The following is a 13,582-nucleotide window of genomic DNA, read 5'->3' on the forward strand; positions in this document are numbered from 1 at the left end:
TGACCTGCCGCAAAGGTCCCTGACCGGATTCAAACCAGGGACGCTGCCATTATGTGACATGCGCTCTAACCACTCGACCACCAGTGTGCTCCAGTCTTTACATTTTTTAAGGAAAATCATGCATAGTATACCTTTACATAGTACAATGATCAGGGAAATAGAAACATAGGCAATCAATGAAGCATAACTTTTACTTGAAATAGAATATGTTTACATTATAAAGAGGAAAAACTCCACACAAAACTGTCTAGTCTTAAAATGAAGTGAATGAGTTTTATAAACAGTCTTGACATGCATCAATAGATTGTGCTTCAGAAAGTGGACAGAAAAAAGAAGTGTTCCATCTAAATGGTACATAATAGTCTTCACTTACCTGTAGCTTCTTCTTGGTTGTTTTTATACCTCTACACTTGGTTGCAGACACACTGCAGCAACATCGAGTTGTGCAGAGTAAAGATGATGAAGACATTTTTTGCATAAGTGGGTAAAACCTTCTCACCAGACAAGTTTCTGGTCCTTGTCTCACTGAGTGACACGACATGATTTTCTAGAGCTGAACAGGTTTTCATTGCAAGGAAACATGCAGCTGCAGGGGTTCGAAAAGGTTAAGTCACTTTTAACGCACTTTACTTCTTGGCTACGACGAGCGACAACCTTTACTTAGGAAAAAAAGCAGCTCTCTTGACAAAGATACTCAGTGTCAAAAGGTCAAACCTGCCTGTATAAGTAGTCGCTCCACTAATGGCGCTTTTCCACTACACAGTTCCAGGCAGCACTACTCGGCTCCAGGAACGACCTCTTCCATTACAAAAAGGTACCTACTCAACGTGGGCGGGGTTGTCCTAGCACGGCTCCACGAAACTGCCGTGATTATGTTTTATACACGACACAAACACATAAACAATGGAGGACATGGAGGCAGTGGTGTACTTGCTGCTGTATGTGGCTTTCTGTCACACACAAAGCAAGAAAATTGAGCGGTATGGCTGTAACACTGTTGTCGGTATTTAAAAATGCCGGGTTTGAGTCTTGTGTGGGACGGCTCATGACTGTTGACGTCACATTTAAGTATTGGCTCGGCTCGCTTGGAACCTCAGCAGAGCAGGTACTAAAAAAGTACCAGGTACCAGGTACTATCCCTAGTGGACACGCAAAAAGACCCCGAGTCGAGTCGAGCCAAATCGAGTCGTGCTGGAACTGTGTAGTGGAAAAGCGCCATAAAAGCACAAGTGAGTGGTGAGTTCACAGAGTTAACCACCTTCAGGCAGGACTGGATTAGTAACCCCAGGGGCCCCTCGACACTGACACTGATGGGCCCTCCAACACCATCTCACCGCACTAATCACGTCCACACGATGTTTTGAGCTTCCAGTCAAGCTAACATGTCAAATTAAAAAAAACCTGTTGGTCAAAAGCTGAATAAGTAGTTGAGTTGGGAGCAGGTCTGCCGACACTTCAGTAAACCAAGTGCTGAAATATTGCTGCACTAACAAATCACAAGACAATGATACAGTGGATTAAATAACCTGAAGGCAGGGTATGGCTCAAGATGATTTAATTCATTATATTTTAGCCTGTTTTACTACTTTCTATTTAAAAGATATTTTCTTTTAACTGTTTTCCAATGTTCTTTGTCTTGTTCTTTGCAAATATAAAGTGCTTTATAAATTAAATGTGTTATTATTATTATTAAATTCTCGTTTACTTCCTGATTGTTTCCCTCTTCATAACACACCTGGTATGTCTAGTTTGACTTCCTTACTTTTACTCTTAGTTGTTTTTTATTTTCCTTTGGCATTTTTTTCCTTCTCCATGTAATACCCCTTTTAACATTTCTGGTTTTACCAATTTTATTATGTAGTGACTATTATATTCTTTCTTTACACACATTATATACACAGATCTTTTACTACCTTTTTTATTTTATTTAGATATTCTGAACACTACAATGTATGAAAAGTGTTCATGAAAGTTCTTCAGTCAAACTAAACTGAGGGAGACGTGTTGAAACTAGATTACTCGCCAGTACATTGCCCTGAGCATCAAAGCAGCCGATTGGCCGCTCTGCCGGGAGCTGAACCCACATTATACCCAAAAACCTCTGAAAGCAGGTTCTATCTTTTACAATGAAAAACAGAAAACATTCAAAAAAACCAACCAGTTCCTTTTAATTTTATTACAAAAACAAAAACAGGATTTATCAGAATTAACAGTACAACATATCTACTCAGAATGAACAGAAAAGGGGACAAAAAGGAGGACAAGTGCTAGGGAAAATGGTGTGTATGTATGTGTATGTGTGTGTGTGTGTATGTGTGTGTGTGCGCACCAGGTGTGCATAAATTTACAAACCTCATTTTTAAAAAAAGAAATCAGAAAAATGATTTATCTGCCCCCCTCAAAAAAGAAAGAACAAAGTAAAGCAAATATCCTATTTTATGATCACAATTTAACAAACACTGAAGAAAAATGTGAAAAGTAGACGAGAAGGAAAAGGTGGAGGAAGAGGAGGAGGAAGGGGGGGGATTTTATATAAAACACTTGGCAGAAGATATGTCAAGACTTTTTTTTTTATTACCCATTAGTTAAGAAAGTCATCTTTTTTTTTCCTTTTTTTAAATATTTTAAACAGAAAATAAACAATGCTCGCAATAAAAACCCATTTTCTCACACATGCACACACACACACACACACACTCACTCACTCTGACACACACAAACACACACACACACACACACACACACACACACACACACACACAGATATGAAACCCTGATGGATGGATGGAGATGGGAGGTGGAAACAAAAAGCGAGAATGAGGAAGGAATGAAAAGGAAAAAGGAAAAAAAGAAAAAAAAACTAATGGAGTTTGTGTCTGACTGCCTTGCTGGTACTTTCTTTACCATTTCAACATGACACTTCACTGACCAACACAAAAATAAGGGGCTTCTACGTCTATATACACATTTTGTTGTATCCAAGTGTGTGTATGTGTGTGTTTGTGTGAAGTGTTTGAGTCAAAAAAGAGCCGGTCGGGGCAGAAGGGAGGATCGGGAACGGGTTAGGTTTGGCAGTGTGTGTGTGTGTGTGTATGAGTGTGTGTATGTGTGTGTGTGTGTGTGTGTGTGCGTGCGTGTGAGTGTGTGTGTGTGTCTGTGTCTGAGAGAGTGTGTGTGTGTGTGTGTGTGAGACGTTTAGGATCGTCGCTTCTTCTTGCTGGGTGGGGGGGCTACTGGGCGAACCTTCCTCTTCTTGTTGTTGGAGGTATCCTCGTCCTCATAGTGGCTCTCTCTGTCAGCTAGAGGGCACAGAGTAGATAGAAATGTTATTTAAACAGCTTTTAAAATAGATATAGTTGTTATATTTGTTATTTTAAGTCCCTGCAGGATTGAAATGCTTGATTTCTGAGCAGCTTCTCCAAAAAATCTGTGATACAATTTAGAGTGTTTTTTGCTCTAATTGCAGTAAGATTGCAGGACTTTAATCAAACTTCTACCACTAAAGGGTCATAAATAATCATACAGCATAATCACAGAAACTATAATTCAGTAGGGCTGGGCCAAAAAATACATTTTTATATAAATCGAGATTTTTTTCTATTTAATTTTTTTTATTTTTCTAAAGACCAGCTAAATGTAGCAGTTTAGTTTATTGTAAGATGTTGGCGGATGAGAATGTTTTTTGTGAGGGCATGTTCACAGTTTTAAAAATAAATCTCACAAACTGATGAGATGTGTGTAAATATGACTTATGATGTATTATCAAGTGTTTGATTTTCTTTCCTTAAACAAGAACAGGTTGAACCACAATAACTGAAATATAAAATCGCAATACTTCTTTAATCAGAATCTCAATTTAAATTGAATCGGCACACAAGCATATTGGCCAAGCCCTATAATTAAGTGCTAATTTTTAAATATATTCAATTGAACTAAAACCATCCTTAATAAAAAGGAAAAAACACCCAATAATAATATCTGGTTCAAGCTTCTTAAAATGTGATAAATTGCTGTTTTTATCTTTCTTAAATGGACAAAACAAGTCAATTGAATAGATATATGTTGTATATTGTATCGATACAAACCTTTCCTGGCTTCCTCCTCCAGCTCGTCCCAGTCTTTACCGCTCTCCTCCTCGCTGCCCAGTGACCCGCTGTACTCTACAAAACACAGCAGATAAACCAACGGTGAGTACGTGTGTGAGAGTGAGAGAGAGAGATTGTGACGAAGATGAAGTCAAATCATTAGCCGACATTAATGTTTAGAGTGAAGCAGCTTTCTGTTACCTGAACCCGATTCCTCAGTCTCGTCGCTGTAATCCTCGTCGCTGTCCTCTTCCTCGTACTCCTCTTCATCTGCGGACGGGTTGAACGTCTCGTCCTCCATTTCGGACTCTGAGTCGCGCTCTTCGCCGCTTCCCTGAGACCAAAGTGAGACAGAGAGAGAGAGAGAGAGATGATGTAATCGTTAGGAGATTTCTTTTGGAGGATATCATCAAGACTTTCTGCTTCGACTCGTTGTCCCCTGAACGTACCTCGCTCTCCGGGTCTAAGAACGACCAGCCTCCTTGCTCAAAGAAGCCCTCTGGATCGTCAACGATGGTTTTCATGATCTTGGTCCAGTTCAGAGACTGGACTCCCTCCGTGTACTTGATGTCACACGAGCTGAAAGAGAGAAGAAACAATTTTAAATTCCCAAAAAAGACGATCCGGTTCGGACTCATCACTTATAAAAGACGTTCCCGTCCTTGATCCTTACTTGAGCCACTCCTTGATGGGGTCCAGGGAGTTGACGGGCACGGCGTTGATCATGGTGACCTTCTTGTTGTAGTCCTTGTAGACGATGACCACGTCGAAGTTCTTCAGGTGGAACTGCACACGCTCAAAGTGGACCAACTCCACCTCGTCCAGCGTCACTACAAACGGCGGCTAAAGAATTGAAAAAAACACAATAAGTATATTATTTAAAAACGAGGAGATATTAATGCACATTTTAAAAATACAGTGCAGAACATCTGTCATCTGTCTCCCCCTTCTGGCAGTGAGAGTAATTACGTTGCTACTGTGTCGGCGAAAGGACTCGTTTCTCTATCAGAATCTGATCCATTTGGTTTGATAACATTTGGAAAGTCTAGAGGAGCTGCAAGAGTAAATGATTTTAACCTCAGTCGTCATAAACTTTTGACTCTGTGCTGCCCCCTGGTGGATGTATTGGTTAACATCCATGCCAACATAAAGGATGCATGGAAGTATGTGAACAGTGACGGTAACATCCTAAAACGGACATTTAGTGCCTTTACTCACCCATTCAGTAACATTGACAAGAGAACTGGACGTTGGTTGTAGCAGGCAGGTACTCCTGTAGGGGGCGCCCTGGAACCTGGGAAATAAAGAAAAAGAAAAGAATATAATCAACTCCCTGATTTACAAAGCTCTCCACATCCTCCATGTGTCTTAACCCTCGTGTCGTCCTCCTGGGTCAAATTGACCCCACCTCTTTTGACTGTTCCTTCCTTCCTTCCTCTTTCTTTAATTTCCTTCCTTAATTCATCCTTCCTTCCCTCCCTCCTTACTCCTTTCCTTCCTTCCTCCTTACTCCTTTCCTTCCTTCCTCCTTACTCCTTTCCTTCCTTCCTCCCTCCCTCCTTTCCTTCCTTCCTTCCTTCCTCCCTCCCTCCTTTCTTTCCGTCTGTCCTTCCTTCCTTCCTTCCTTCCTTCCTCCCTCCCTCCCTCCCTCCCTCCCTCCTTTCCTTCTCTCCTAAATTCCTTCCTCTTTCCTTCCTTCCTTCCTCCTGTCCTTCCTTGACCTGAGGACAACAGGAGTGTTAAAGTGCGTCCGATTGACTCACCCGAGGTCTCTGAACGGCACCTCGAACTCCAGCTCCTCCTTCGTCAGCGTCTCCACCTTCTCGATGAAGTTCTTGAAGGCCGACTTGAGCTTGTGCCTCATCTCCCGCTCCATCTGCTCGGCGTACAGGTCGTCTCGGTCGTGCATGTGTTGGTGTTTGCCCAAATCTGTGGTGATCTCCCCGACCTCCGTGTAGAACTGGACGTCCGTGTGGCGCCTCTTACCGAACATGATGGCGTTCTGAAGGAAAGAAAGTGACGGAAAAATAAATAAACAAACTATTGATTTAACCTAGTTCTTTTGCACAGATGAGAATTATATTTTTCTAATACTTTATAATTCAGTCGTAGCAGCATTTTGATACAAATTTATAGATAAACTCACACATACATCTTTGGAAAATGTGTTTTTATTCAAAGAAACTGTTAAATATATGTATGAAAAGTGAACAAACTTAATTAAACGTAATCTATTTCTAATTTGTTTAATCTGGTACAAAAATCATGTCTAATTTCTATTTCTAGGCTGGCAACCTCATGGAGACAATATGAGTACATGTGGTGACAAAAATGTGTTTGAGGTCTTTTTTGCTGCTGTTACTTTTTAACAGTAATCAGTACAGCTCAGATAAGTTTATAGAAAACCTGTTTTTGTTTTATTATTGTGACCTCGGAGACTCTGGCGTCTAAATAGCTTCTATTTTTTTCCTAATTTCAGTCTGTTAATAAATGCGATTGGTATATTTGATTGATAGAAGTTACTTTATTGATCTCAATTTAAAAAAACAAACAAAAACTTAGTATGTTACTTCCTGTGTCCCCCGAGACAGTAAAGGTCGTAAAATAAGTGGACAACAAAACATTTTAACACCAACACTGTTTGTTTCCAATCTTTATGCTGTAACTAACTGAAGTGAACAATCTTATTTATTTATTTATAAAATGTCGATTACTCCTTTAGAAAACCACAAAAGATTGATACTTTTAATTCTGCGGTGAGGCTCTTCTGTGAGACTGATAAACGAACCTTGAGGTGGAAGTGGAGTACGATGATCATCTCCCCGTCACACGGCTGGAAGACGGCGTGTTTGATGTTGTTGTAAAGGATGTCCACTTTATCACCGCGGACTGACGTGAACCGGAAACCTGTCAGGGGAGAGGAGAGAGAGAGATTAAAAACAATGTGTGAATGTTAATGCAACAGATTTCACTTATAAGTTCAAATAAGTTCTGTTAAGATGAGCAATTCAAAAATATCTTAAATTGTTTTAAAAGCCTAACCTTAACCCAGGTTTTCTTTAAATTTATCATTTTGTATCATTGTTGGTTTTATGTCATTTGAAATGAGTAAAAGACTGAATGCTCCTGAATATGTCAAATGGTGTAACCACAAAAGAATGATAATTAAATATTTGATCCACCTACAGTGTATTTAAGTGGACTTATACTAATAATTACTTCATTTAAAATTGTAAATGTTTCCTGATCTCCATGGTTACCCAGATTAAATGCAATATTTAGAACAATAGTATTCCATTAGCTTTATTTAATATAAAAGTTATAATGTAAGATCATGCCAAACTAGTTGATATGCTGTTTTATTGACTATTTACTGTTTTTAAGCAAGTTGAATTAATTGGTTCAAAGTTTTTATGGTTACACCACTTAGACATTTTTACCATAATCTTCTAATATATTCTCTCTAAATGGATTAAAAGCAGAAATTTGATGCTGGGTTCACAAAAAAAGAATGTGTGCAAGTTATTCACACGTATATTTTCACATTTTAACCCCTTTTTAAATTTTGACTAAACCACATGGACACAACAGAACGAGCTTACTACCACCAACAAGAGGCTGAAATTAAACCCTCGACATCGTCTTCCTCACCATTAGTATGCGCCTCCAGCGAGCCCTGCATCCTCTTCTGTGCGATGTTGGGTCTGATGTAGAGGTCTTTGAGTTTGGGGTTGCTGCGGTTGAGGTTGATGACCAGCGAGTCCTGCTTGACGATGCCCTCCTTCTCCTTCTCCTCGGCCTCTCGCGTCTTGTAGCGCTTCTGTACCTCCTTGATGATGCGGAAAGCGTTCTGCAGGTTGGTGGAGGGGACCGATGTGTCGCCAGGAGCCTTCAAGTTGGACGCTCGGTACGTGCTGAGGAGAAAGAGAATATCCGTCAATTAAGAAGGATTAAAAAAAGGTGACTAAAAATGAGGTTTAAGATGTTTACAGGCTTCAGAAAAGTTTAATTTAAAACCTTTTTATTTTAATTGTTTAAGTTAAAATGCTGAAGTTTCATTGAGACTAACATTTTTTAAGTTTTTGGACTCTTTTTGGACTTTTTTTAAACTAGGCTTTACACAATCAGGGTTTTTGAGGCCGATCACCGATCAGTGAGTTTAAATAAACCGATCCGATCACGTCTTCTTTGTCCACGCTCCGTTTCTTAAACTCGGCATGCTCCTCCTCGTGTTCCCTATCCCTATCTTTAGTGTTGCACAGATTGCAAATAGCTTGTGTTTTATCTGTCTGTCCACAAAACACTGACATGTCTGTTTGAATCCTACAGCTAATGATTCAAGATTCAAAAAACTTTATTGTCCGTCACATCCGTGACAGGGCTCTTAACTAGCTGTCGGATTCAAACAAACATGTCAGTGGTGTGGAACTTCTTCGGAGTAAATGAGACAGATAAAACACAAGCCATCTGCAATGTATGCAACGAGAGCATCTGCAAAAAGTTTCACCATGACGACATTGATCGGAGAAAAAGACATTACAGCCAATCTCACAAATTGCATAAAATAATAAATATCGGCCGATCCAATATAGCCGATCAGATCAGTGTAAAGCCTATTTTTTAACACTCAGAAATCTTTACCGGATGATTTTGCCGACAAGTCAATACTTACATTTCTTTGACAAATGTGGCGTCGGGGTTGGGGAAGATGTTTCCCTCTTGTCGTCCCAGAGAGCTTCCAGGGACGTAGAAGTTGATCCTAAGGTAGGTGTAGTCTCCTTCTACGGACATACTGATGTTCTAAGATGTAAAAAAAAAAAAAGAGAAATGAGGTCAAAAAGGTTTAAAACAATTATCTGATTTGACTTCAAATAAACTGAAAATGAAAGAGCAACGGATAACTTGAGCAAACCTTGATGGTGGCGATGTGAAACGGCGTTGCGATTCCGAAGACGGGCATGACGACGGTCTCGTACTTCTTGTCAATGAAGATCTTCATGTCTCTGATGTCCTTTTCTCTGGGCATCTGAGACACGTTCTTATAGGACACGTTTGATTTTCTGGCCCTGAGAGAGAAGAAGAAAAAAACAAAGGTGAAGTTAATTATACGTCTGCACACACACAAAGATCTCCTGCCAAACATCCTCTATAACTTCCTGCTGCACTCTGGACTTTTTTTGCCATCTAGTGGTAACAAAAGCACATTACAGTGTAAATAAATCAGTAAACACCAGATAGCCATGTCAATAAACAGCTGATCCCCAGACGAAAGCGGACCAGGTAATAAAATCGTATCAAATTTGATGGTTGAAACTTGTTTATTTATGCTTAACCCTCCTGTTGTCCTCGAGTCAAGGAAGGAAAGGAGGGAGGAAGGAAGGATGGAAGTGAGGAAGAAGGAAGGAAAGGAAGGAGGGAGGGAGGGAGGGAGGGAGGGAGGGAGGAAGGAAAGGAGGGAGGAAGAAGAAAGGAAGGAAAGGAGGGAGGGAGGAAGAATGGAAAGAAAGGAGGGAGGGAGGAAGAATGGAAGGGAGAAAGGAGGAAGGAAGGAAAGGAGTGAGGGAGGAAGGATGGAAGGGAGGAAGAAGGAAAAGAGGGAGGGAGGAAGGATGGAAGGGAGGAAGAAGGAAAGAAATGAGGGGAGGAAGGAAGGATGGAAGGAAGGGAGGAAGAAGGAAAAAAGGAAGGAAGGTAGGAAGGACAGATGAAGGAAGGGAGGAAAGAAGGGAGGAAGAAGGAAGGAAGGAAGGGAGGGAGGGAGGGAGGGAGGAAAGGAGGGAGGGAGGGAGGGAGGAAGAAGGACGGAAGGAAAGGAGGGAGGGAGGAAGAAGGGAAGGGAGAAAGGAGGAAGGAAGGAAAGGAGGGAGGGAGGAAGGATGGAAGGGAGGAAGAAGGAAGGAAAAGAGGGAGGGAGGAAGGATGGAAGGGAGGAAGAAGGAAAGAAATGAGGGGAGGAAGGAAGGATGGAAGGAAGGGAGGAAGAAGGAAAAAAGGAAGGAAGGTAGGAAGGACAGATGAAGGAAGGGAGGAAAGAAGGGAGGAAGGGAGGGAGGGAGGGAGGAAGGATGGAAGGGAAGGAAGGAAGGAAGGATGGACTGACAAAAGGTCAAATATCGAGACAATCATTTGTCCAGATCTCTCAGCTCTAACTTGTAGCGCCCTCTGCTGGCCGCCTCCACGCTACTCACTTCTGAATCTGCTGCTCTCCTTTCTGCTCGGTGAGACGACGCTTGGCCTCTTCGTTCAAATGGTCGGCTAACTCTTTCTGGTGAGCGCGTCTCTTCTCCTCCGCCGTCATCTCGTTCTGAGGATTTTTTTTTTTTTTTTTAGACAAAGACACAAACTGAGTGACCACACGGAGGAACATGTACGATATTTGTGTGTGTGTGTGCAAAGGATGGATTTAAATAAAAACACAACATACATGCGGTGCAGACACATGTAAGTACACAGCTGTGGATGGTCAGAAAAATTAAAGAAAACCACAAAAAGAAAAAAAGTGGATTTTTTAAAATTTAAAAAAAACAAATTCAAGTTCAGCTGATGAGATTTTAGAAAAACTATAAATACTTACCTTCCCGAGTAGCTGGCAGAGTACAAAGACATTCAGACTCTTAGTTATTTAAACACGGTCAAGGCTGCAAATTAAAAAAAAAAAAAAAAAGAAACTGACCAGAAAAACACTTTTGAACAAGTCGGGGACTCACCCTGGTTCTGTCGGCCAGCAGGGCGGCGCTCCGAGCTCCTTTCCCCAGCAGCTCCTCGGCATCGTCGCCCTCTTCCTCCTCGTCGTCCTCATCGTCATTCTGAGTAAAAACAGGGAGAGAGACGATGAGAAATAGTCTTTAAAAAATAGATTAAAGTGATAAATTAAAATAAAAGGAGGAGAGGTTGGTTTCTATTTTGTTACATTAAACCTGAAGAAAAGGGTTACTATGGAAACGTAATAGATTACAGTTTACTAGTTACTCTATTTATTTAAAATGTGAAGTAATGTAACTATTTCAATTACTTAATCAAAGTAATGCAACTTATTACATTTGACGACTTTTCTAATTTTCAGCTGTTAGGGTAAATGTTCCCTCCATCTGTCCGTCCTTCCTTCCTTCCTTCCTTCCTTCCTCAGACCTAAGATCAGCTATTAGGGTAAGTGTTCCCTCCATCTGTCCGTCCTTCCTTCCTTCCTTCCTTCCTTCCTTCCTCAGACCTAAGATCAGCTGTTAGGGTAAGTGTTCCCATTAAGCCCCAAAATCTAAGTTCAGCTGTTGCCATGGATACTGACTGATGATTTATAAAGGGAGATCATTTCTTATAAAGCAACATTCATCTCTCATTGTAAAATGTATTCATTAGTTCATGTAGATTTTGGAATATAAAATAAAGATGTGATGAATAAAGTGGGTTTAATTGGTACTGTGACTCCATTTAAGTCCATGTGTGCTCCAAATAAGCCCACATCATGATTTATTTACTAAATATAAAACTAAATATTGATTTCAAAGAATTAAAAACAGCAATATATGTATTCAGTAACATGTTAAATATTTTAAAAATGAGGAAAAACCCTCCTGAGCAAAATCTTAAAAAAAAAAGGTCTGACTTCAGATCATCAATATTCTCAAAGTAATTAAATGACCTAGCGCCTTTACATCTAACTAGTTACCCCTCAACGCTGCTGGAGTTCATATTTCAATACAGCAAATCAAACTCTGCTAAACGTGATAATAATGTGACGTTTCTATCGCAGGCAGAACAGACGGTCGCACTGAGCCTGATCGCCTCCTGATACACAACAACAACAACTCACATAAGCGTCTCTACTAAAAGTCTCCTTATCTAAAGACGAACACTTCTTATCTTTATCCTGCACCTCAGCGTGTAGCAAACATTCACCAGAAAAGAAAAGCGCTAATGTCCGTTAGCTGGCAGAGCGGCAACACATTTTTAAAAAAAAAGCAAATATCCACTAAAGTCACATTAGACTCTGGTTTGGTCATTTCTCTTTAAAAATCCTCGTTAGTGACACAGTGTCCGTCCATACTGATGCAACTTCTTTCTTTTATTCTAATGATACAAAACTATTAATACATTAAAAAATACAACATTGATCTTAGTTTTGTTGATTAAATGATTTCAGTTGGACTTTAAAAAACACTGACTGGACTGAAATTGTCAATGAAACTGCATTTAACTTAATTATCATCATTATTATTATTAGAATATAATATTAGTAACGAAAAAAAAAGAAAAAAGTAAAATACTGTGAATTTAATCTATACGTGTACATTACATATTGTCATTGAATTACATTTGGTACGAGGTTTTAAATATAAATATAAAGCTGTGAAATAGATAAATATAAAAAGGTATAAATGAAAAAGAAGCTTTGACTCCTCTCGTGTTTTTACTTATTAAAACCGTAGATGACGATAACTTACCTTCAGGAAGATTCCCACGTTTTTTATCTTTTTCTTGACCGGTGTGAGTATCGTGGCGGCTTCCTCCTGTCACAGAAACATTTCAGGTTGTGATTAACGAACCGCTGAGATCTAAAATCCTTCTGCAGCTAAAACAGAAAGCAGTGAAGAGCGTCTCACCTCGTTGATCTGTACTGTGTCACCGATGAACAAGGCGTACTTTTTCTGCTCATCCTTCTTTCCTTCTTTATTGATGAGGTCAGCGAAACCTAAACTGATACTGAGCACCATGCCTGACACACACACACACACACACACACACACACACACACACACACAGGTTACCAACTGTGTTATTCAGTATGCTTAACCCTCCTGTTGTACTCGAGTCAAGGAAGGAAGGGAGGAAGGAAGGAAGGAAAAGAGGGAGGGATGAAGGAAGGGAGGGAGGGAGGGAGGGAGGAAGGAAGGAAGGGGGGAAGAAGGAAGGAAGGAAAGAAAGGAGGTAGGAAGGAAATGAGGAAGGAAGGTAGGAGGGAGGGAGGAAACAAAGAAGGGAGGAAAGGAGGACAGAAGGAAAGGAGGAAAGAGAAGGAAGGGAGGAATAAGGAATGAAAGGAGGAAGGGAGGAAGAAATAAGGAAATGAGGAAGGAAGGGAGGAAAGAAGGAAGGTAGGAGGGAGGGAGGGAGGAGGGAAGGAGGAAACAAGGAAGGGAGGAAGGAGGGAGGGAGGGAAGACAGAAGGAAGGGAGGACAGAAGGAAGGGAGGAAGGAAGGACAGAAGGAAGGAAGGATGGGAGGAAAGAAGGAACAGTCAAAACAGACGGGATCAGTTTGACCTGGGAGGACGAGAGGAAGGTTAAAAGAAATAAATCAACACTAAACATTTGTAGTAATTTAATTTTAGACGACTTTTTCCTGCTCACCTTTTTTCAGTTTGTACTGGTTCTTAACGTTTAAAACCAGCGAGGCCTTCTCTGAACTCGATGCCCATGGCAAACCTACAAAAACAAAAATTAGAGATATGAGATAAGTGTGTGAACATGTTTGAGTAGACTCTGAGTGAAGGGGGGGTTAGG

At 40.5% G+C, this 13,582-nt stretch overlaps 1 protein-coding gene across 1 annotated transcript in view; it reads right to left on the reverse strand.

The window, feature by feature from the left end:
• Positions 1-2,167: 2,167 nt before the first annotated feature.
• The window catches only part of supt16h (SPT16 homolog, facilitates chromatin remodeling subunit), an 18,447-nt gene continuing 7,032 nt past the window's right edge, over positions 2,168-13,582 (reverse strand). The window contains 17 exon segments of the mRNA XM_053342952.1: positions 2,168-3,299; positions 4,086-4,160; positions 4,287-4,419; positions 4,535-4,664; positions 4,759-4,928; positions 5,304-5,379; positions 5,849-6,087; positions 6,874-6,992; positions 7,737-7,999; positions 8,758-8,885; positions 8,998-9,151; positions 10,274-10,389; positions 10,793-10,891; positions 12,524-12,589; positions 12,683-12,795; positions 13,430-13,472; positions 13,474-13,504. Coding sequence (XP_053198927.1) covers positions 3,196-3,299; positions 4,086-4,160; positions 4,287-4,419; positions 4,535-4,664; positions 4,759-4,928; positions 5,304-5,379; positions 5,849-6,087; positions 6,874-6,992; positions 7,737-7,999; positions 8,758-8,885; positions 8,998-9,151; positions 10,274-10,389; positions 10,793-10,891; positions 12,524-12,589; positions 12,683-12,795; positions 13,430-13,472; positions 13,474-13,504 — 2,059 coding nt within the window. The 3' untranslated portion in view covers positions 2,168-3,195.

The sequence above is a fragment of the Scomber japonicus genome, chromosome 22, assembly GCF_027409825.1.
Source record: "Scomber japonicus isolate fScoJap1 chromosome 22, fScoJap1.pri, whole genome shotgun sequence".
NCBI classification, from domain to species: domain Eukaryota; kingdom Metazoa; phylum Chordata; class Actinopteri; order Scombriformes; family Scombridae; genus Scomber; species Scomber japonicus.